A 22,228-nucleotide genomic window follows, 5' to 3' on the forward strand; every position below is an offset into this window, starting at 1 on the left:
TTCACCCCTCACTGATAACTACAGCTTTCACTGTTAAAAGGGTATGCAGTGTGTTGCTTCTCCCTAAGAAAGTCTAGGCTGCAAGCTCTGCTTTCCATGCTTTCCTCGTGCAGCACAAAGAAGAAGGATTTATGGTGGAAGGTTTTAAATGGCATTTTAACTATGTTCATTTTATTTTCGTTGTTGACAACGTGCCTATTTTCTGTGTTTAGGATATTGTGTGTGGTTGTTTTAGATGTGCTGAGAAATAGGTCTGCCCTCTTGGAATACATGCTTTTAGTTAAAAGTGTTTTTCCCTTTGTGCCATTTGTCCATGCAATTAAAGGGTTGGTTTCTGCAACAATATATTAGATAGGGCTCTGTGGGGCTACAATAGCCTGTCTTTTTCATTCAGCGCTGGTGCCTTGAACCAAGTCATAGTTTACACAACTACAATACAAGAATCCCTGAGATTTTCCTTATGTTGACGAGTGCTTACTGAATCCTGCAAAGGAAAACCTTAGAATTACCCAGGTGCCTCGAGAGCCCTTAGTTCTGGTGAATCCCCAGAGCGTCTGCTCGTTGCCAGTTCTACCGGGTGGCTCCACTGGGCTGCCTGGCAGAACAGGGACATCTGACTTGTACTGCAACGTTTGTTGAGGGTTTTACATTGAGTGTGTGTCCAACTTATAGTGCCCTATGCTTACAAGCATCATATTTCGTTTCATTACTTGCAACTGTGGGTTACATGTGTGCATTTATATTTATCATTGTATGGCAATGTATTGTAAGTATTCTTAGCTCTCAAAGTGTACCTTTACTTTGTATGTCCATATAGTCAAAGAACAATAAGTGTTTTGATACAGAACTTGTACTAGTTTAATTGCACGATTAATACAGTAGAATTATCCCCATGACTATTCTCTCATGCTACATCGCTATTCACAGGGCAGTTTCTGGTGATTGTTGAGAGAATCACTATAAAATCAGCGATTTCAGCTCTCACTGGAAAAGACAAGTATTTTCAATTTCTAGGAAACTTGTTCTTTCTTCATGAAGGTTACTGACTGAACACACTGGATTTTTATAAACACCCTTTTTATAAATGTCATTTTTATTTTAGTAAACACCTTGCAGGTGCCTGGCTGTCTGCCTTATGCCTTTCAGGTATGGGACAAATGTAATGCCCTCTCAAGATAGGAGCCCTTTTTAGTGTTAAAGATTAGCCAATATTTAGCAAGAAGGGAACTCAGATAATATAATATGCTGTCTGCATTTATATTATTTACTATTTGTTCATTTATATTCGGCACACTGCTTTTAATTTTAGATGTAATGTTTTTGCATATAGGCCCTCATTATGAACTTGGCGGTCGGGACCGCCATGCCGGTGGCGGCAGAATTTACCGCCACCGGCATTGCGGTCTCGACCGCCACATAATGAAGGCAGTGGGGACTGTCACAGGCAACCTTCCACCACCGCCAGGCTACCGCCGACAGGCGGCCTGACGATGGCCGAATTCTGCATCCGACAGGGCAGCGCTGCAAGCAGAGCTGCCCTGCAGATAATGAACCCTTGTTCTGTCAGCCATTCCTTGGCGGAAGGGGTGCTCCGGGCCTCTGGCATGGGCAGTGCAGGGGCCCCCATGCAGTGCCCTGTAGCGCAGCTCACTGCCCGATTTACGGGCAGTGATCTATGCAACGGGTGCTGCTGCACCAGCTGCACATCAGCATTGACGACGGCTCCATGTGGACCTGGCAGCAATGCCCCGGCCCAGCAGAATGTTTATTATTCGGCTGGAAGGGTCTATGGGGGCTGGTGGTCTGTGATAAGACCGCCAGCATGAACACAGAGGGGATTGCCGCCATGTTCATAATCACCCCCATAGTCTGTACTAAAATAGTTACTAACAAAATCATGGGAAAAGCTAGTTCAGATTTTTTGCATGTGCTCTCCGTTTCAGACATGTAAAATTACGCAACTACTACACACCCCCCCTGGTTAAAGTCATAGGAGTTTAACAGGACACAATCTGTTTTCCCCACTCCAAATGATAAGTTAGAATACTTGCACTTCCTTAGGACCTACGAAAATCTACAAGGTGTGGTCATGCTGGACTCTTAACAGGAATAAAACACAATCTGATAGAAACGGATAGAAAAGAGACTGCACGAGAAAGGATATGCAAGACAGAGAGGAGGGAAGTAAGGCATTACAATGACGTGTTATTCTCTAAGCAGGTAATATTTACACATCAACATGTGAATCATATTATGTCAACATGTAATATAAAGGAACCATGAGCCCCCCCTCTCCCTCTTTCCGAGAGACATTCACAACCAAGGAACACCATTTTATCAACTGTGATACAATTTGATGAAGACATAATCCATTACATCAATCAATCTCTGCGGCATTGGATGCCAAACTCTGCAAGGGCACTGTACCTCCTCACCTGCTCAAAGCAGGACCCATGGCCTGCCAGTAATAGTATGCACAACATGTCTGCAATGGACTCACCAAGTTTGTGCTGGAAGCAGAGCTTTGCCAGTAGGATAAGGATGAACGGGAGCCCTTTCTGCAGCCAGGAGATAACTGCTCTCAGTTCTGAGAGGGCAGGTGCTGGAGTGCCAGGCTCGTCGCTACCCTCATCTGTGGGTCCATGGCGGTCTGTAGCCACATGTAAGAGAGACGAGCGCTGATGACCCTGGTGGTAGTGCTGCGGCTGCTGTGGCAGAGCTGGTGGCTGCTGCAGCTGTGGCCGGTGGTGGTGATGGTGGTGATGGTGGTAGGGGCCTCCATCTAAACGGAGGGTTCCTTCATCTCTTGGGGGAGGCATCTGAATGAAAACTTCACCAGCACCAGTTGAGGACCCCAAAACAAGAGCTGACTGTACAGTGATGGCACCTGACTGGAGTCCAGAGAATAGCTGCTGGTGTGATGATGGACAGGATGCCAAGCCTTCAAAGACCCCACTCTCCTCCAAGCTGGTTTCTGAGCTGAGAGTCTGACTTCTGCTCCTAACCCAAAAAAAAAAAAATCACAGAAGCAATTACAATGTGTTAAAATTTTGGAAAAGTGATCAAATGAAGCATGGCCGAATGGCATCCAGTGCACCAGGAACAGATGTAACCCAGTGAGATACGGTGAGATGGCATTGATCAAAACAGGTCTCTGGAAAGCAATAAAGTTGCTTTGTTCCCGATGTCTCATCACTGAACCCTGAAAATGGAGGACTATCCAAAAATAAAGCTTCTGGTAGCATAACTCAATCCAAAAATAAATAAAGTCCCCAGAGCCTTTCTGTAATAATGTTATAAAACCTGAGCAAAAAGGCAGAAGAGTTGGAGAGGAGCCCCCAATGCTAAATGACAGATGGACAAATCATGCAGAACCATATCACCAATTCTAACAGAAAGCTACTGATAAGGCACTTATGCCTTCACCTCCCTGCTAGCTGAACGCATTAGTGCACCTGGCCTCAAGAGACAAGAATAGCAGGCCTTGCTATTATAGCTAACACAAGGTGCAGTATTCAAATAGGTATGTGTAGGAAGTTGGCTCTGTATGCACTATTACAAAGTAAGGAATAGTATGCACAGAGTCCAAGGGTTCACCTTAGAGGTAAGATAGTGGAAAAAAGAGATAATACTAATGCTCTATTTTGTGGTAGTGTGGTCGAGCAGTAGGCTTATCAAAGGAGTAGTGTTAAGCATTTGTTGTACATACACAAGCAATAAATGAGGAACACACACTCGGAGACAATTCCAGGCCAATAGGTTTTTGTAAAGAAACATATCTTTTCTTAGTTTATTTTAAGAACTACAGGTTCAAGATTTACATGTAATACTTTAAATGAAAGGTATTGCAGGTAGGTACTTTAGGAACTTTGAATTAGCAAAATAGCATATACACTTTTCACATAAATCACATATAGCTATTTTAAAACTAGACACTGCAATTTTCAACAGTTCCTAGGGGGAGTAAGAGTTTGTTAGTTTTTGCAGGTAAGTAAACCACCTACGGGGTTCAAGTTTGGGTCCAAGGTAGCCCATCGTTGGGGGTTCAGAGCAACCCCGAAGTTACCACACCAGCAGCTCAGGGCCGGTCAGGTGTAGAGGTCAAAGTGGTGCCCAAAACGCATAGGCTTCAATGGAGAAGGGGGTGCCCCGGTTCCAGTCTGCCAGCAGGTAAGTACCCACGTTTTCGGAGGGCAGACCAGGGGGGGTTTTGTAGGGCACCGGGGGGGACACAAGTCCACACAGAAAGTACACCCTCAGCGGCACGGGGGCGGCCGGGTGCAGTGTGCAAACAAGCGTCAGGTTTTCAATAGGTTTCAATGGGAGACCAAGGGGTCTCTTCAGCGATGCAGGCAGGCAAGGGGGGGGGGCTCCTCGGGGTAGCCACCACCTGGGCAAGGGAGAGGGCCTCCTGGGGGTCACTCCTGCACTGGAGTTCGGATCCTTCAGGTCCTGGGGGCTGCGGGTGCAGAGTCTTTACCAGGCGTCGGGATCTGAGAAGCAGGCAGTCGCGGTCAGGGGGAGCCTCAGGATTCCCTCTGCAGGCGTCGCTGTGGGGGCAACTCTGGCTACTCACGGTCTCGCAGTCGCCGGGGAGTCCTCCCTGAAGTGATTGTTCTCCACAAGTCGAGCCGGGGGCGTCGGACGCAGAGTAGCAAGTCTCACGCTTCCGGCGGGAAACGCAAGTTGTTTCAAAGTTGCTGCTTTGTTTCAAAGTTGCAGTCTTTGGTGAACAGGGCCGCTGTCCTAGGGAGTTCTTGGTCCTTCTAGAGCAGGGCAGTCCTCTGAGGATTCAGAGGTCACTGGTCCCTGGGGAAAGCGTCGCTGGAGCAGTGTCTTTAGCAGAGGGGGAGACAGGCCGGTAGAGCTGGGGCCAAAGCAGTTGGTGTCTCCGTCTTCTCTGCAGGGTTTTTCAGCTTAGCAGTCCTCTTCTTCTTAGGTTGCAGGAATCTGAGTTCCTAGGTTCTGGGGAGCCCTTAAATACTAAATTTAAGGGCGTGTTTAGGTCTGGGGGTTAGTAGCCAATGGCTACAAGCCCTGAGGGTGGGTACACCCTCTTTGTGCCTCCTCCCAAGGGGAGGGGGTCACATTCCTATCCCTATTGGGGGAATCCTCCATCTGCAAGATGGAGGATTTCTAAAAGTCAGAGTCACCTCAGCTCAGGTTGCCTTAGGGGCTGTCCTGACTGGCCAGTGACTCCTCCTTGTTGTTCTCATTATCTCCTCCGGCCTTGCCGCCAAAAGTGGGGCAGTGGCCGAAGGGGGCGGGCAACTCCACTAGCTGGAGTGCCCTGTGGTGCTGTAACAAAGGGGGCGAGCCTTTGAGGCTCACCGCCAGGTGTTACAGTTCCTGCAGGGGGAGGTGTGAAGCACCTCCACCCAGTACAGGCTTTGTTACTAGCCACAGAGTGACAAAGGCACTCTCCCCATGTGGCCAGCAACATGTCTCTAGTGTGGCAGACTGCTAAAACCAGTCAGCCTACACGGATAGTCGGTTAAGGTTTCAGGGGGCACCTCTAAGGTGCCCTCTGGGGTGTAGGCTACAATAAAATGTACAATGGCATCAGTGTGCATTTATTGTGCTGAGAAGTTTGATACCAAACTTCCCAGTTTTCAGTGTAGCCATTATGGTGCTGTGGAGTTCGTGCATGACAGACTCCCAGACCATATACTCTTATGGCTACCCTGCACTTACAATGTCTAAGGTTTTGCTTAGCCACTGTAGGGGCATAGTGCTCATGCACTTATGCCCTCACCTATGGTATAGTGCACCCTGCCTTAGGGCTGTAAGGCCTACTAGAGGGGTGACTTATCTATACTGCATAGGCAGTGTGAAGTTGGCATGGAACCCTGAGGGGAGTGCCATGTCGACTTACTCGTTTTGTCCTCACCAGCACACACAAGCTGGCAAGCAGTGAGTCTGTGCTGAGTGAGGGGTCCCCAGGGTGGCATAAGATATGCTGCAGCCCTTAGAGACCTTCCCTGGCATCAGGGCCCTCGGTACCAGGGGTGCCAGTTACAAGGGACTTACCTGGATGCCAGGGTGTGCCAAACGTGGAAACAAAAGTACAGGTTAGGGAAAGAACACTGGTGCTGGGGCCTGGTTAGCAGGCCTCAGCACACCTTCAAATCAAAACTTAGCATCAGCAAAGGCAAAAAGTCAGGGGGTAACCATGCCAAGGAGGCATTTCCTTACAGTATGCAAGTGTGAACCATCTCTGCAACTCGAAATGTTTTATTTTTGTTGTGCTAGAATTAGCTTACTGCCTATAGATATCACAATGGGATAGAACTGCTATACATTTTAGCAGCAATAATGTAGGAGTACTTTCTCTTGCTCACTTTCCATAAACCTTGCTGCTGCCATTTTTATCTGTATTTATTGTGGTTATTATTCATATTGTGTGCCCTAGATTAGGTTTTTGGTTTTTAAATGATTCTTTAAAATACATTCCTCGTTTTCTAATGTTCTTGGGTGTGTTTATCCTTAACAAAAGAAAGTTTGGGGTTCCACTAACTAGCCTTGTAATGTCTCAAGGGGTTGATCATTACCTGACATCTCAGTCCAATACTGCTCAGTAGGTTGTGGGGTGGGTGCAGGGCAACTCTTTTTACTGATTTGAGTTGGCACGCTGATTGAGTTCTTGGTACCATCGGGGTATAAGAAAAATACCTCTGCGGCTATAGAACAATCTAGAATAAGTATTAAAAGTACTGCATAGGCTCAAGAGATTAATGTCTTGCTCTCTTATCAAACTAGCAAGGCATACTTCTCAATCACATTTGCTGTGGGGCTGTGACTATTCTTTCAACAGGGACTGCGTAGACGTCACATTCTGGGGCTATAAAAGGAAGCATTTCACAACCACCTATGCTTCACAACTGTGACATTGTATCCAGTTCTGAGGCCCTCTGTGCAAGTACATTTCCCTGTGGCTCCCGGTCCTGTTGCTGCTTTTCTTTTCCATCAGTTTTCCTGCACCTCCAGTGCCACTGCTCCTGTCCTCCAGCAACAGTACCATGTCCTCCCTCATTTTAATCATCTAGCCTTTATTTTCAAGAGAAATTTCAAGTGATAGCTGCCTACGGCTATTCCGAGGCATACCCTCATCCAACCTTTCCTATGAATTATTCTACATTTTTTCTGAAAGTTTTGCTTCTCCTCACTCAAGCCAAGCTCACCTGCTAATCAGCAGTACTGGCGTCATTTACATTCTGGCAGAGAGTTTATTGTGCTCATCTATGAGAACCCCCTAGGACCTTTAGTGAAGGTTGCTGCTTCACATCTGTTCAGAACTCAAAGCTCCACCCCCTGGTAGCCACGGCGTACAGCACACAGGCTTAAGTTAGGGAAATATGTAAAGTATTTATGCAGTATCAAAACAGTAATAAAGTCAAAATGCAAAACAATAAAAATCCCGAACTGAATTAGAAAAACTGAGTTCAATTTAATAAACAAATATCCAATAATGGAAACCAGTGATATGATTTTTTAAAGATTCAAGTACAAATAGCACCCAAAACCTCAAAGCGCTCACGATAGTCTATTGTCACTGTAGACGGAGACTGAGGTGCAATTTGATGCTGATCGCGATGGAGCGCAGATTGGATACGCGAACGACGTTCGTCTTAGTTAAAGACACTACCTTCTGACTTAGGGCCTGATTTAGATATTGGCAGACAGGTTACTCTGTCACAAACTGTTATTCCGTCCACTGCTTTACAATTTTCATAGGATATAATGGCATCATAATATGATGGGCAGGATATCAGTTACATTTGTGACAGACTCACCCTGTTTGCCAAGATCTAAATCAGGTCCTTAGTCTTTTGAGTCCCAATCCACCACAAGGGTACACTCCTAAAGCCCCCCAGGAACTCAGTGGAGGCACTTAAGAGACAAACAGGTTGTCAGGAAGAAGCCAACAGCAGGATCTAGTTCCGGACCAGTTGCCACAGCACTTACAGGAAAAGGCATCTTGTAGCTTGTTGAATCCCTGTACCTTGAAGAGGAGTCAGCCTTATGACCTGTGGAGTCTGTTTTTTGTCCTGAGTACAAGAGGGAGCACCACGTTTATTCCTGGCACTAACTAGTGTGAGTGAATGACTCCTTACCACATCCTAACCAATTGGGTGAAAGTTCCTGGGGCCAAACTTACCCACTATGGGCATTCTCAAGATGGCGAAAGTCTTTGGTCATACTAACTCTTGCTCTGAGGGTTGGAGGTTTGTGTAGTAGTGTACAGGGGTAATCCTAGTATTCTCCCACCTCTAACACTAAAATCCAGTTTGTGGCAGACACGGCACCCACAATAAACACAGAACAGAAGTCTGGTAGGATAAAAGCAGATTCCCTCTTGAACCAGGCAGTGGATCCACACCTATTCAAGGCTAATTACAGACTAGGGCCTTGCAGAGGTTTATATTAATTAGTGTTCTGAAAGTTCAGGCAGGTAAAGAGTAATTTTCTAAAAGTTACTTTCCTTAATAAGTATTAAACATCTGTTTTCACCACTGAATTAGATTTTATATAACCATTAAAACAGTTGTTTAATTACTTTTCCAGCTGGCCCTTTTCTTGAGATATAGTTTTACTATTTTAATTCATACTCTGGTTCTCTAGATAAGACAGCTTGGCCTGCCACAGTGAAAAGGCTTTTGGGCACTAGTCACTGTAAGGACATGTTCACATGAAATTTCTACATGTCTTACTATTAAATACCATACACCTTGCTTCATGGCTACAAAGCCTACATGGGGTGGTGACTTAATATGGAAAAGGAGGGTTTTTACATATAGAATGGTTTACTTTGACAGGTTGAACTGCAGTTCTTCCACTGCTACAATAAGGCTACAATGGTAGCCTTGAAACAATATTTGCACTGTAGTGGATGGTACAATAAGTGCTACAGTCCACCAGTGGCATAGATAGATATGTGTATGCCAATCTGATCAAGTTAAAAGTGAGAGTATAGGCATTTTACTACTGGATAGGAGGGGTAAAGTGTACAGAGTTCTGAAGCCAGCATAAATATAGGGTCCAGCATAAGGCAAAAAATTGGGTTGACTATGCAGAAAAGGTGCATTTCCTACAAGAGCTTCAAGTGAAAATTAAGACTTGAAGAGCCACTTAAACAGAAATATGAAACATCTGCAAGCTCAAGTCAGTAATTCATACCACACTAGCTGGCACTAACTGGCAGTTGATTAATTTACTTAGCCGAGAAAAATGTGAATACAAGTACCAAGCATTTGTAATTCAGTGCCAAATTCATGTTATATTCTAACCAGAGGCTTTCGCTTCTGAGCAATCGAAGATAGCCTTCGTCCTAAGAATTTTGATGGGTGATGCTACAATGTGGGCAACACCATTTTTAGAACTCCAGCACCAAGCTCTAAATTCATCATTTACAGCTTCTGAAAATACATTTTGGCTCACATTTCAAGAAGAACAAACATCTGATAGTGAGCTGCTAGTCCTATGAAAAGGAAATCAATATTTAATTGTCTATATCACTACATTTAAATAACTTGCCACAAAAACAGATTTTATTAGTCAAGCTCGTGTGGCTCACTTTCGTCATGAATTAAAGGATGAATTCAAAGACAGCTTGCTAGAGGACCTCCTTGAACATGCGCATCTATTTTAGAATTGGCCAGTCACATTGATAAAAGACCACAACAGAGAAAATGGGAAAAGCTAATGGACCAACACATTTTCCAGAGTTGTACCTTTAGTTCTATTACGGCACCTGTTGGCACATGAGCTCCAGAAGAAAACACTAAGGAACTCAGAAGACATGCAGATTAGTTGCCGTAACGTCATAAAACCTCCACTGATCAAAGAAGAGTGGGGCAGAAGGAGAACACATACCTTATGCTTATATCACTGAAAGGCAGAGCACTTAATTCAAACTTGTATAGTAAGACCAAAACTACAGGGAAACTCTCACTTTGTCTGTAGAAGGGGTCTATGTGCAGAGCTTAGATAAACTATCAACAATACCCGCATATGCCCTACTAACAATGCAACACATTGCTATGCTTCGATCATCGTACATATAAAAGAAAGAAGGAATAAAGCTGCAAGCCTGTTTGTCTCAAGAGCAGTAGAAATTTATATCAATGCTGTATTCCAACATCCAAAGGAAGATCCTCAGGCTCAAAAAGAGTTAATCGATATGGATAAAGCAGTTGATCATCAACAATTAGCATCTGGGCTTGTTACCCACAGAAACGTGATTCTCATGTCTTGTGGCAATAAATATGAAACTATCACATCCAATATCATACAACCATCTGCTTTTGATGTAATACTAGGAATACCATGACTATGGAGGCATCACTCTTCCATCGATTGTCATGAGATCTATTATGTTACTTTCTAATTATTGTGTGCAATATTCTATCCTGATACCTCTAATCAAACTGTCCTTAATTAGTTGCAGGTATTGCTGTGGTTGCTAGTATACTGCCTGAACATAGCGATTTTTTGAGATGTCTGATGAAAAGCAAGCAGATGTACTTTCACCCCATTATCTTTATGACTGTTCCGAATGTTGTTATACCTAAAGGCAAGATATATCCCTCATATGACCCAGGGAAACCAGCTTTGCAACACTAAATGACAACCAGCTAAAGGTTTTATCACCCTTTCCCAATATCCTGCTGGGACACCAATATCTTTCATGAAAAACAAGAAGGGCGACTATGACTCTGCATCAATAATTTTGAGCTTAATTAAACCATAATAATAAAAAAGAAGGTATCCACTGACACATGCATATAATTTGTGAAAAAAATCTATTGTGTGACATGGTATACCAAATTAGGTCTTAGAGGAGCATATAATCTTCTTTGACTCTGACCAGGAGATGAATAGAATATTGCTTGTCATATTCAGTTTGGTCATATAGAATAAAGGACAATGTTAATTGGATTATACAAAACACCAAGCACATTGCAACAAGTCATCAATAAAGTCGTCCAAGATTGACTTGGTAAAATTTTGATTGAATATCTCAATGGCATTTTAATCTACGTAAAAACTTTAACCAAACATCAGGAACGTTTAAGACAAGTTTAACAAAGATTGAGAGAAAATAAACAATATGTAAATTTAGAAAAATGTTCCTTCAATCAACATGAAATAGAATATCTGTGGTATACATGTCACAGAGGATGACTGAAGATATCCTACATGGGACACCAATGAGGAATTTTATGGATTTGAAAAACATTTTTAGGTTTCATCAATTTTTATACAGTATACATTCATAATTTCTCATCTAAGACAGCACCTGACCCTCCACTATCGAGGCTGATCCTACTTTATGCAGGGATTCCGGATGCTCAAACAGGTATGGAAGAGATTGAGCAAGCCTTTATGCAAGCTCCTGTAGTAGTTCATGTTTGACAAAAAGATCCTTTAGTTGTCTAAGCTGATGCCTCTGCTATTGCCCTTGGAGCCGTCTTACAGGAGAAATCTTGTACCAATTCAAAATTAGTTCCAGTAGTCCAATACTGAAGCAAACTCACACCTTGTCAACATCAGGGCAGTGCACGCTCTACGGGCGACTAGAATGCAAAAATCCAACAAGTTCAAGCTAACATAATTTATGCATTGTGCTGATATGATGATGTTTAACCTTTTGCATTGCAGAGTTTAATCTTGAAGACTTATGTTCAGCATGCATATAAATACTGTTCACATGTAATGTACTGCTGCAGGCTTTCATACTGTGTCAGGGTGTGGTCCCTTTCCAGGGCCTTCTAGAAGCTTTCCCTGCAGCATGCTTGGGTGTGGTTGGTGGGCGGGGCTAAGACTCTATAAAAGGGAGCCAGCCCAGCAACACATGCTCACTATTCAGAGGTCCCGGTGCAGAGCAGCAGCAACTTCCTGAGCTCCTATTCCGGTGGCCTACTTTGATCTTCCAGGCCTCTGCCCTTCATTTACATTGGTGATCCTTGATCAGGGTGGTAAGACGGAGGTCGGGCTGGGCCCCCGATCCCGTTTTCGAAGACATCCGAGTTCTTGGGCCTAATTTTCATATTGAGAGATTTTACCTTCTGTGTGTGTGTGTAAACTCTGGGTTTTTCTGGCATTTACATGCTAACATTCGAATCGGCAAGACGCGCAATTCGTTTCTCGTGATTTAACCCTTGATATTCATTGTGCCCTACCATTTTTTGGCAGTTTCATGGTGGCATTCGAATCGGCAAGATGCATGATTTGTTTCTCGTGATTTAACCCTTAATATTAACTGTGCGCTACCATTTCTTGGCAGTTTCATGGTGTCATTCGAATCGGCAAGACGCGCAATTCGTTTCTCGTGATTTAACCCTTGATATTCAGTGTGTGCTACCATTTCTTGGCAGTTTCATGGTGGCATTCGAATCGGCAAGACGCGCAATTCGTTTCTCATGATTTGACTCTTGATATTCATTGTGCGCTACCGTTTCATGGTGGCATTCGAATCGGCAAGACGCGTGATTCGTTTCTTGTGATTTAACCCTTGATATTAATTGTGCGCTACCATTTCTTGGCAGTTTCATGGTGGCATTCAAATCGGCAAGACGCGCGATTCGTTTCTTGTGATTTGACCCTTGATATTCATTGTGCGCTACCATTTCTTGGCAGTTTCATGGTGGCATTCGAATCGGCAAGACGCGCGATTTGTTTCTCTTGATTTGACTCGATATTCATTGTGCGCTACCTTTTCATGGTGGCATTCAAATCGGCAAGACGCGCGATTCGTTTCTCGTGCTTTAACCCTTGATGTTCATTGTGCGCTACCATTTCTTGGCAGTTACATGGTGGTATTCGAATCAGCAAGACGCGCGATTCGTTTCTCGTGCTTTAACCCTTGATATTCATTGTGCGCTACCATTTCTTGGCAGTTACATGGGGGCATTCGTATCGGCAAGACGCGCGATTCGTTTCTCGTGCTTTAACCCTTGATATTTATTGCGCGCTACCATTTCTTGGCAGTTACATGGTGGCATTCGTATCGGCAAGACGCGCAATTCATTTCTCGTGTGTAATTCATGTTATTCATTGTACGTTACCATTTTCTGACATTCATATGATGACATTCGAATCGGCAAGTCGCACGATTCTTTTTCTTGTGTCTAATTCATGATATTCATTGCGTGTTACCATTGAATGACATTTACTGGCTGACATTCGAATCGGCAGAACGCGCAATTCATTTTTTGTGTTTAAAATCATGGTGTTCATTATGCGCTACCACTTAATGGCATTTACTTGATGGCTCTCGAGTTGGCAAGACGTGTCATTTATTTCTCGAGTCTATTTTATGTTATTCATGGTGCACAATCATTCCATGGTATTTACAACCTTTGTGAACATCTGTAATGTGCGCAATTCATGTTCCGGCAATTTTGTGAAAGCAAAAAAAGCTAGAGTTTCTAGATGTAATGTTATATGTACATAATTAGTTTCTCAGATGCGATTCATATGATGGTTTTAGAAATCATTTAGATTATTTCCTGATCCTCATGCAGAAGATAATACTTGAATTTGAAAGTTGCATTTAACCTTTCTTGATTCCCTCACAGGTATCCACTCATCTTGAAGTCTAGTTATTTAAGTCTATGCTTAGGTTGTCCATGTTTTTTTCAGAATGACAATGCTTAGAGTCATTAGTACTGATTGATATGATATAATTTTGATATTGTGTGTTTTAACCTTTTTGTTTCCCACAGGTCTCCTTCCCAGCTGTTCCCTTCCTAATCCCCTTTTCCCCACTTGGACTTTCTTAGACTCTGTGACAATTCTAATCAGAGTATTGGAGCTGTCTTGTGGTGGAAGTGTTGGGAACGTGCACAGACCCCGAGGATCTGGTGACTCTGACAGAATAGTGAGCCCACAAATTATTATCCTCCTGGTTTGTGTATGTTCTCAACGAGGCCACTCTGGACGGGTTAGTCGGCCACTCTGGACGAGTTAGTCAAGGCTATCACTCAGTTCCAAGCAGAGGTGGTATCATCAAAAGATTTGGCAACTAGCCTAGCTGAGCAAGTGAGTCAGTTACAGGATAAGGTAGAGAAGAAGGAACAAATTCCCACAGGTGTGTCTTGGCCAGGTCCTTCTTCTCAGACTTCTGGAGGTAATCCAACAAACATTTCCCTCAATGTTCCTTCAGCCATTCCTTTAGCTCCCCCAGAACGTTTCTCAGACGACCCCTTGAAAGCGCAATCTTTCCTGGTTCAAGTGGAATTACACTTCACCTGCAGACCACATACTTTCCCCGATGCCCAGTCCAAAGTAGCTTTCGTGTTATCATATCTGACTGGAGATGCAGCTACCTGGGCTATTCCTCTTGTGCATAAAGTCAGTCCCCTGCTGTACAACTGGAGAAATTTTGTTCGCGAGTTTGAACGAGTTTTTGATCGCAGAACTGTAACATTGTCAGCAGATCGTGAATTATTAGACTTACAACAAGGGAAATCAGGACTTAGGACCATATGTAAGAAAGCTTTTTCCCATAGGCAGAGAATGGGTAAAACCCTTTGATACATCTGGCCCATGGTGTCATATTTAGTCAACTTTAATCGGCTGGTCGCCAAGACATCCTGGCCTGAAGAAAAACATGCGGCCTTATTCTACAAGGGACTCAAAGAGGAGCTAAAAGATATTCTAGCTCAAATAGACCCGCAGCCTACAGACTGTCAAGAGTTGATAAACCTTGTCTTGAGGCTGGATCATCGTTTATCAGAACGAAAAGGAACACACAAAAAGACTGAAAAATATTCCTGGGGTGTTCACGATAATAGAGACTCAAGAGCTCAGAAAGAAAGAACGCCGGAACCGATGGTAATTGGAACCCTCAGGAGGCCTTTGACCAAAGACAAAAAGGACCTACGTAGAATGAATGGACAATGTCTCTATTGTGGGCGCAAAGGTCATTTTGCCAAAGAATGTCCAATCAAACCAAAGACCAAACAAAGTCCGGTTCAGAAGGTTGCAGCCAATGCACAAGTTGAGTCGGAAAACTAAAGCACCCAAGATGCAGAGAAGGGTTGCTCTTGGGTGTCACCGTGGACCCTTCACAATCTAGACATCTCAAACTGGATATAAAAGTTCAGGTAAAGAAAAAGACCTATTTCAAGAAGGCTCTAGTCGATTCTGGGGCTACAGTGAACTTTGTTGATGCCCAATTAGTTTGTGTATGGGGGATCCCATGTATTGAAAAAAGACCCCAAAAATCATCCAGGAAGTCGATAGAAAACTCTTGACTGGAGGTCCGGTAACTCTTCAGACTGTCCACTTGTCGGTGATTTGTGAAGATAAGAATCAAAGAAAGAAACATAAAGAGAAACTTATCCTTGACGTGATCCATGCTCCCCAATGTGGAATTATTCTTGGCTTACCATGGTTAACTCATCACAATCCAGAGATTAATTGGGCAGAACGAAAGGTCGTGTTTTCATCTGCGCTATGTAAAGAACAATGTCTCCAAAAGTTTCAAGTATCAAAAGTTTGCAACTCTTACATAGCCACTGCCGCGGAGAAAGAAGTTCAATTGCTCAAACAGTATTCATCTTACGAAGATGTATTTGATGAGAAAGAAGCAGAGAACTTACCTCCTCATAGATCTTATGACTGTCAAATTGATTTAGTTCCAGGTGCGATTGTTCCCAACTGTCATTTATATGCCCTGTCAGAACATGAAAATCAACAATTACGAAAATATCTAGATCAATTCTTGGAGAATGGTTTCATTCGCCCTTCTAAGTCTCCTGCAGCTTCTCCTTTGTTTTTTGTTTTGCAGGCGAATGGAGAACTTTGAGCTTGTATCGACTATAGGGGTTTGAACAAAGTCACCATCAAGAATAAATATCCTCTGCCCCTAATTCCGGTCTTGTTGGAACAAGTAAAGAAAGCAAAAATCTACACAAAGCTTGATCTTCGAGGTGCTTATCATTTGGTCAGAATGAGAGAGGGCGACGAATGGAAAACAGCGTTCAAGACAAGATATGGCCTCTTTGAATACATCGTCATGCCTTTTGGTCTGTGTAATGCTCCAGCAGCATCTAAATTTTTCTTGAATGACATTCTTAGAGAGTACCTCAACATATTTGCCATAGTCTACATCAATGACATTTTGATCTACTCAGACAATGAAATTGAACATGTCCAACATGTCAAGAAAATTCTTGCAGCCCTTCGAAAGCACCATTTATATTGCAAACTAACCAAGTGTGGGTTTCATGTTACCACAGTTGAGTTTTTGTGGGTTATCCTTACCCCTCAAGGTATGGTGATGGCAGAAAAGAAAGTAAAGACCTTATCTGATTGGCCCACCCCAAAGACTGTTCGTGATGTACAATGTTTGCTGGGGTTTGCAAATTTTTACCGGAGGTTTATAAATCATTTCTCCCAGACAGTGGCTCCAATCACTAAGTTATTAAGAAAGAAGGAGACATTTGTATGGTTCCCAGAAGCTGACCAAGCCTTTTCAACTTTGAAGGAAGCTTTCTCCACTGCCCCAGTCTTGACTCATCCTGACGTGGATCGACCCTTCATAGTGGAAGCTGATGCTTCAGATGTGGCAATAGGAGCAGTCTTGTCGCAACGAAGCAAGGACACTGGTCAACTTCGTCCTGTAGCTTACATGTCTCAGAAGTTGAACGAAGCGGAACAGAACTATGTCATTGCTTAAAAAGAGCTTCTGGCGATTTGTGACGCCTTTGAAGAATGGAGACATCATTTGTTGGGTGCCAAATACACTGTCACGGTATATACTGATCATCGCAATCTTCAGTTCATGAGTTCCGCCAGACTTTTGACTCCTCGACAATTACGCTGGATGCTGTTTTTTGCCAAATTTGATTTTGTGGTAACCTTCCGGCCTGGTAAAGACAATCGCAAAGCTGACACCTTGTCCCGCCAAGAGTCTACCACGTTGCCTGCAGTTCAAACCTCCGGAGCTATCATTGCTCCAGACAAAGTCCTATGTATCATAAAAACTGAAGATTTCTTTGAAGACATCTGCAATTCTTTCACTGTTGAGAAATGGCAGACATGGGCCCAAGCAGATCACAAAAGGTCAATAAAGCAAGGATTACCTTTTCACAACGCTCGTTTGTTCGTGCCCACTACCAAACTTTGCAAGATAGTGTTTCATTGGTTGCATGTTATACCTAAAGCAGGTCATCCAGGTACTCCTAAAACTCTTGAATTAATCCAACGCTACTTTTGGTGGCCTACCCTAACAAAATGTAAAAGCGATGGTAAACAACTGCGAAGTCTGTGCTCGCACTAAAACAAGTCATTCAAAACCGAAAGGGTTGTTGCATCCACTCCCAACTCCAAGTCGTCCTTGGGAGCACATTTCTTTAGACTTTATTACCGGTCTACCAGTGGTTCAACAACATTCTGTAATTCTGGTGGTAGAAGATAGTCTCACGAAATATGGACATTTCATTGCCTGTAAGAAACTGCCCACCTCCAGTGAACTGGCAACTATTTTACTGAATAGAGTGGTTCGTTATCATGGACTGCCGAAAATGATCCTCTCCGATTAGGGGTCGCAATTTGCCTCCAATTTCTGGAAGACATGGTGTAAAACACTCCAAGTGACATCTACACTATCTACTGGCCACCATCCTCAAACAGATGGTCAAACAGAGAGACTAAATCAGACTTTGAAGCAATTCCTACGTGCTTACGCTGAAAAAGCACTTCATTCTTGGACATCAATGCTCTGGGTGACTGAGTTAGCCTACAATAACTCATTCCACACTTCTACTGGCATTACACTTTTTTTGGCTTGTTTGGCTATTATCCTGACACTTTGCCCATCACAATCCCTCAAGAAAGTTCTCTTACTCCAACTCTGTCAGAAAATATTCAACATTTGCATCAAACCCAGAAATTGATTCAACAGCATTTAGAAAATACCAAACAAAAATACAAAAAGCATTATGACAAGAAACATTGTGAGGAACCACAGTATCAACCAGGTGATAAAGTGTGGCTTTCCACAAAACATATAGACTTCAAGAAGAAGCACATGTTCAACCCCAAATTCATAGGTTCTTACACTGTCCTTCAGCAAATCAATCCTGTGACCTATAAACTGCATTTGCCAAGATCATTACGGATTCATCCAGTGTTCCACACTGCCCTCTTGAAAAAGGCAGTCCAGAAGGTCCGCCCTTATCCAGATCCAGTTCTAGTACAGGGGGAAGAAGAATACGAAGTCAAGAAAGTGTTGGATTCTAAACTGAGAGGTCATAACCTATGGTACTTAATCTCATGGAAAGGTTATGGCCCTGAAAGTAACTCATGGGTTTCCGCATCTGATATCCATGCTCTAGTACTTGCGAGGTGTTTTCATCGTCTCAATCCAGACATACCAGGCCCTAGAGCGCGTCTGGGGGAGGGGAGTACTGTCAACATCAGGGCAGTGCGCGCTCTACGGGTGACTAGAATGCAAATACCTAACAATTTCAAGCTAACATAATTTATGCATTGTGCTGATATGATGTTGTTTAACCTTTTGCATTGAAGAGTTTAATCTTGAAGACTTATGTTCAGCATGCATATAAATACTGTTTACATGTAATGTACTGCTGCAGGCTTTCAGACTATGTCAGGGTGTGGTCCCTTTCCAGGGCCTTCTAGAAGCTTTCCCTGCAGCATGCCTGGGTGTGGTTGGTGGGCGGGGCTAAGACTCTATAAAAGGGAGCCAGCCCAGCTCCACGTGCTCACTATTCAGCGGTCCCGGTGCAGAGCACATTTACATTGGTGATCCTTGATCAGGGCGGTAAGACGGAGGTCGGGCTGGGACCCTGATCCTGTTTTCGAAGACATCCGAGTTCTTGGGCCTAATTTTCATATTGAGATATTTTACCTTGTGTGTGTGAAGGTGCTCTGAGTTTTTCTGGCATTTACATGTTAACATTCGAATCGGCAAGATGCGCGATTCGTTTCTCGTGATTTAACCCTTGATATTCATTGTGCGCTACCATTTCTTGGCAGTTTCATGGTGGCATTCAAATTGGCAAAACGCACAATTCGTTTCTCATGATTTAACCCTTGATATTCATTGTGCACTACCATTTCTTGGCAGTTTCATGGTGGCATTCGAATCGGGAAGACGCGTAATTAGTTTCTCATGATTTAACCCTTGATATTCATTGTGCGCTACCATTTCTTGGCAGTTTCATGGTGGCATTCGAATCGGCAAGACGCGCGATTCATTACTCGTGTGTAATTCATGTTATTCATTGTACGTTACCATTTCCTGACATTCATATGATGACATTCGAATCGGCAAGTCACACGATTCTTTTTATTGTGTCTAATTCATGATATTCATTGCGTGTTACCATTTCATGACATTTACTGGCTGACATTTGAATCGGCAGAACAGGCGATTCATTTTTTGTGTTTAAAATCACGGTGTTCATTATGCGCTACCACTTCATGGCATTTACTTGGTGGCTCTTGAGTTGGCAAGACGTGTGATTTATTTCTCGAGTCTATTTTATGTTATTCATGGTGCACAATCATTCCATGGTATTTACAACCTTTGTGAACATCTGTAATGTGCGCAATTGATGTTCCGGCAATTTTGTGAAAGCAAAAAAAGCTACAGTTTCTAGATGTAATGTTGTATGTACATAATTAGTTTCTCAGACACTATTCATATGATGGTTTTAGAAATCATTTAGATTATTTCCTGATCCTCATGCAAAAGATAATACGTGAATTTGAAAGTTGCATTTAACCTTTCTTGATTCCCTCACAGGTATCCAGTTATCTTGAAGTCTAGTTATTCAAGTCTATGCTTCGGTTGTCGATGTTTTTTCAGAATGACAATGCTTAGAGTCATAGCCTAGTACTGATTAATATGATATAAGTTTGATATTGTGTGTTTTAACCTTTTTGCTTCCTACAGGTTTCCTTCCCAGCTGTTCCCTTCCTAATCCCCTTTTCCCCACTTGGACTCTGTGACAATTCTAATCAGAGTATTGGAGCTGTCTTGTGGTGGAAGTGTTGGGAACGTGCACAGACCCCGAGCATCTGGTGACTCTGACACACCTGCAGAAATGTATTATACCATACAGAAGAAGGAACTACTTGCAATCAAAGACGCATTTATTGAATGTCAACACTTTTTGGAAGGTTTGCCTCATGTTAATCGCAGTAATCCTCAATCAAGAAAATTTAGAAGTTGTTCAAACTCTTTGATGTGTAAACCAAATCCTGGCAAAATGGTTCTTGTTTTTTCACCCACATTAATTTACAAACTATCATGCAGCCTGGAAAAAACTACATTTCAGTAGTTTCATCTTCGTTCTTCACCAAGAAAACTCTAGTTACAATTATTGATTCAGATTTTATAAATGGTACAACTGGTACAAGAAAACGATCCAGAACGGCAAGATCTCGGAAAAATAAAACTAATTTGTTTCAATGAACCAGGAATGCATTAAAAATAAATAAAAGTTAGCTAGTTATCCTGGAAGAGTCTATCAGAAATATTGTGAAATATCGGTGCTTTCGAAACATCAGCCAGGACATTCTGAGCTGAAGAAACCTTGGCCCAAATTAAGCATTTCTTGGGGGACAAACATGAAGGAACCTATATAATCGTATGTTAAAACTTATTCTGCCTGAGCTCAAAACAAACATCAGACACAGAAAGCTGGGTATTTACAACCTATTACAGTAAAAGTCAGGGGGGGGAATTTAATAAAATATCTACTTGTCCATGGGACAAGTTGCTTCTTAAACCTACTTGTCCTGTAAAAAAATCTGCCTGTCCTTTTAGTGACATGTACTGCTGCAGCAAATAATGACAGCAATCTCATTATATAAGAGCTCTGTTAATAGCCTCTCTGAATATACCAGGGCAACTGCTATAGCAGAGCTTGAATATTTGCAATTTCAATCCCTTCTATAGCAATTTCCTTATTTTGCTATCTTTCTGCAGATCTACATACTGGGGCTGGAGGAATCAGTAAGCAGTAGTTCCAGAACTGGAATGCCTTTGAGTCTGCAAAACTACTTACTTGCAGTTTTAAGGATTTTTAACATCTCTTCTGAAATCTTTTCCCATAATGAGAAAGGTTGGAAATTTACTACTGACAATGGCAAAGTAGAAGTTCTTCCAGGGTTGGGAAAAAAGTAGTTTGAGGGAATGTGAACCTGTAAACGCTCAATAGATTTTCACATGAGCAAATCGACATATTTGCTTGTGCTGAAAAAGAGTTTAGATATATTTTCTAGGAGTACGATTTTCTGATCTACTTCTGTAAGTTTTTGTGAATTCAAGAAGTCCACTAATTCAAAGACATATGCCATGGGTGTACTTTTGTGACTTTCTTTAAGAATTGGGTCCATAATTAGGTCTGGAGTTAAAGACATTTTGTCTTTATTAAACTTCTATTTCTCTATCTATCTGCTGGCTTTACTGTGACTGATCACATTCTGATCTTCCACAAGGAGCATATTGGCACACAAAGTAGTTTTTGTTCAGTGCCAGGAGCTCCTGTGGCAATCAGTGGTGTAACGAAACTGGAGGGGGCCCCCTGCAAAGAACATGGAGGGCTCTCCCCTCCAGACTCACTCAGGGCATGTGCTGTTCTGAGGGGGTCCCTTGGAGGGGGGCTGCAGGGCCTTTGCTACGTCACTGGTGGCAGTGTGAGCTTTTTGAGACAAAGAATTTTTTTATTTATTTTGCCAGTGTTTGTTACAACGGTGAGGGTCTGACAGCTCCCACAACAATAAAGTGTTACAAAAGCCATGTCAAAATAAGACGGAGTGACGAACCCAGAAGACTCACAAAATAGTCGGATCGGTTGGCTTTGCCAGTGCTTGTTTAGTTTCATGCTTCCCATGATCTTGTTGAAAAGGGTTACACTGATTTTCCATTAGGAATATTTTTAAAAAAATACTAGCATGCATCAACACATTTTTACTAAATAACGCTTCAAAGAAATAGCACCTAAAATTTCATAGTAGCGAAACGTTTCTTTTCCTACTTGCATTTTATTCTGAACATTTTATTTTGAAAGCAAAGAATCATCACTCTTGCTTACCAGCTTCTGCAAACATTTGCATCTAATTAGATAATTAGACAGCATTTTGGGTGCATTATAGTTAGACTCATATTGTTAAACCTTTTTTTGTTTGTTTTTTGTTTTACTAGAACCATTGTCAGTAGTGCAGTGTGCCCTTAAAACATTTA

At 42.6% G+C, this 22,228-nt stretch overlaps 1 protein-coding gene across 5 annotated transcripts in view; it reads right to left on the minus strand.

Moving 5' to 3' along the window:
• RNFT2 (ring finger protein, transmembrane 2) overlaps positions 1–22,228 on the minus strand; it is a 253,869-nt gene that overhangs the window by 133,838 nt on the left and 97,803 nt on the right. For all 5 annotated transcript variants that reach the window (XM_069214511.1, XM_069214509.1, XM_069214512.1 and 2 more), the window contains one exon: positions 2,501–3,000. In XM_069214511.1, the coding sequence (XP_069070612.1) occupies positions 2,501–3,000 (500 nt within the window). The remainder of the gene's footprint in view (positions 1–2,500; positions 3,001–22,228) is intronic.

This window comes from Pleurodeles waltl, chromosome 11 (assembly GCF_031143425.1).
Source record: "Pleurodeles waltl isolate 20211129_DDA chromosome 11, aPleWal1.hap1.20221129, whole genome shotgun sequence".
Taxonomy (NCBI): Eukaryota; Metazoa; Chordata; class Amphibia; order Caudata; family Salamandridae; genus Pleurodeles; species Pleurodeles waltl.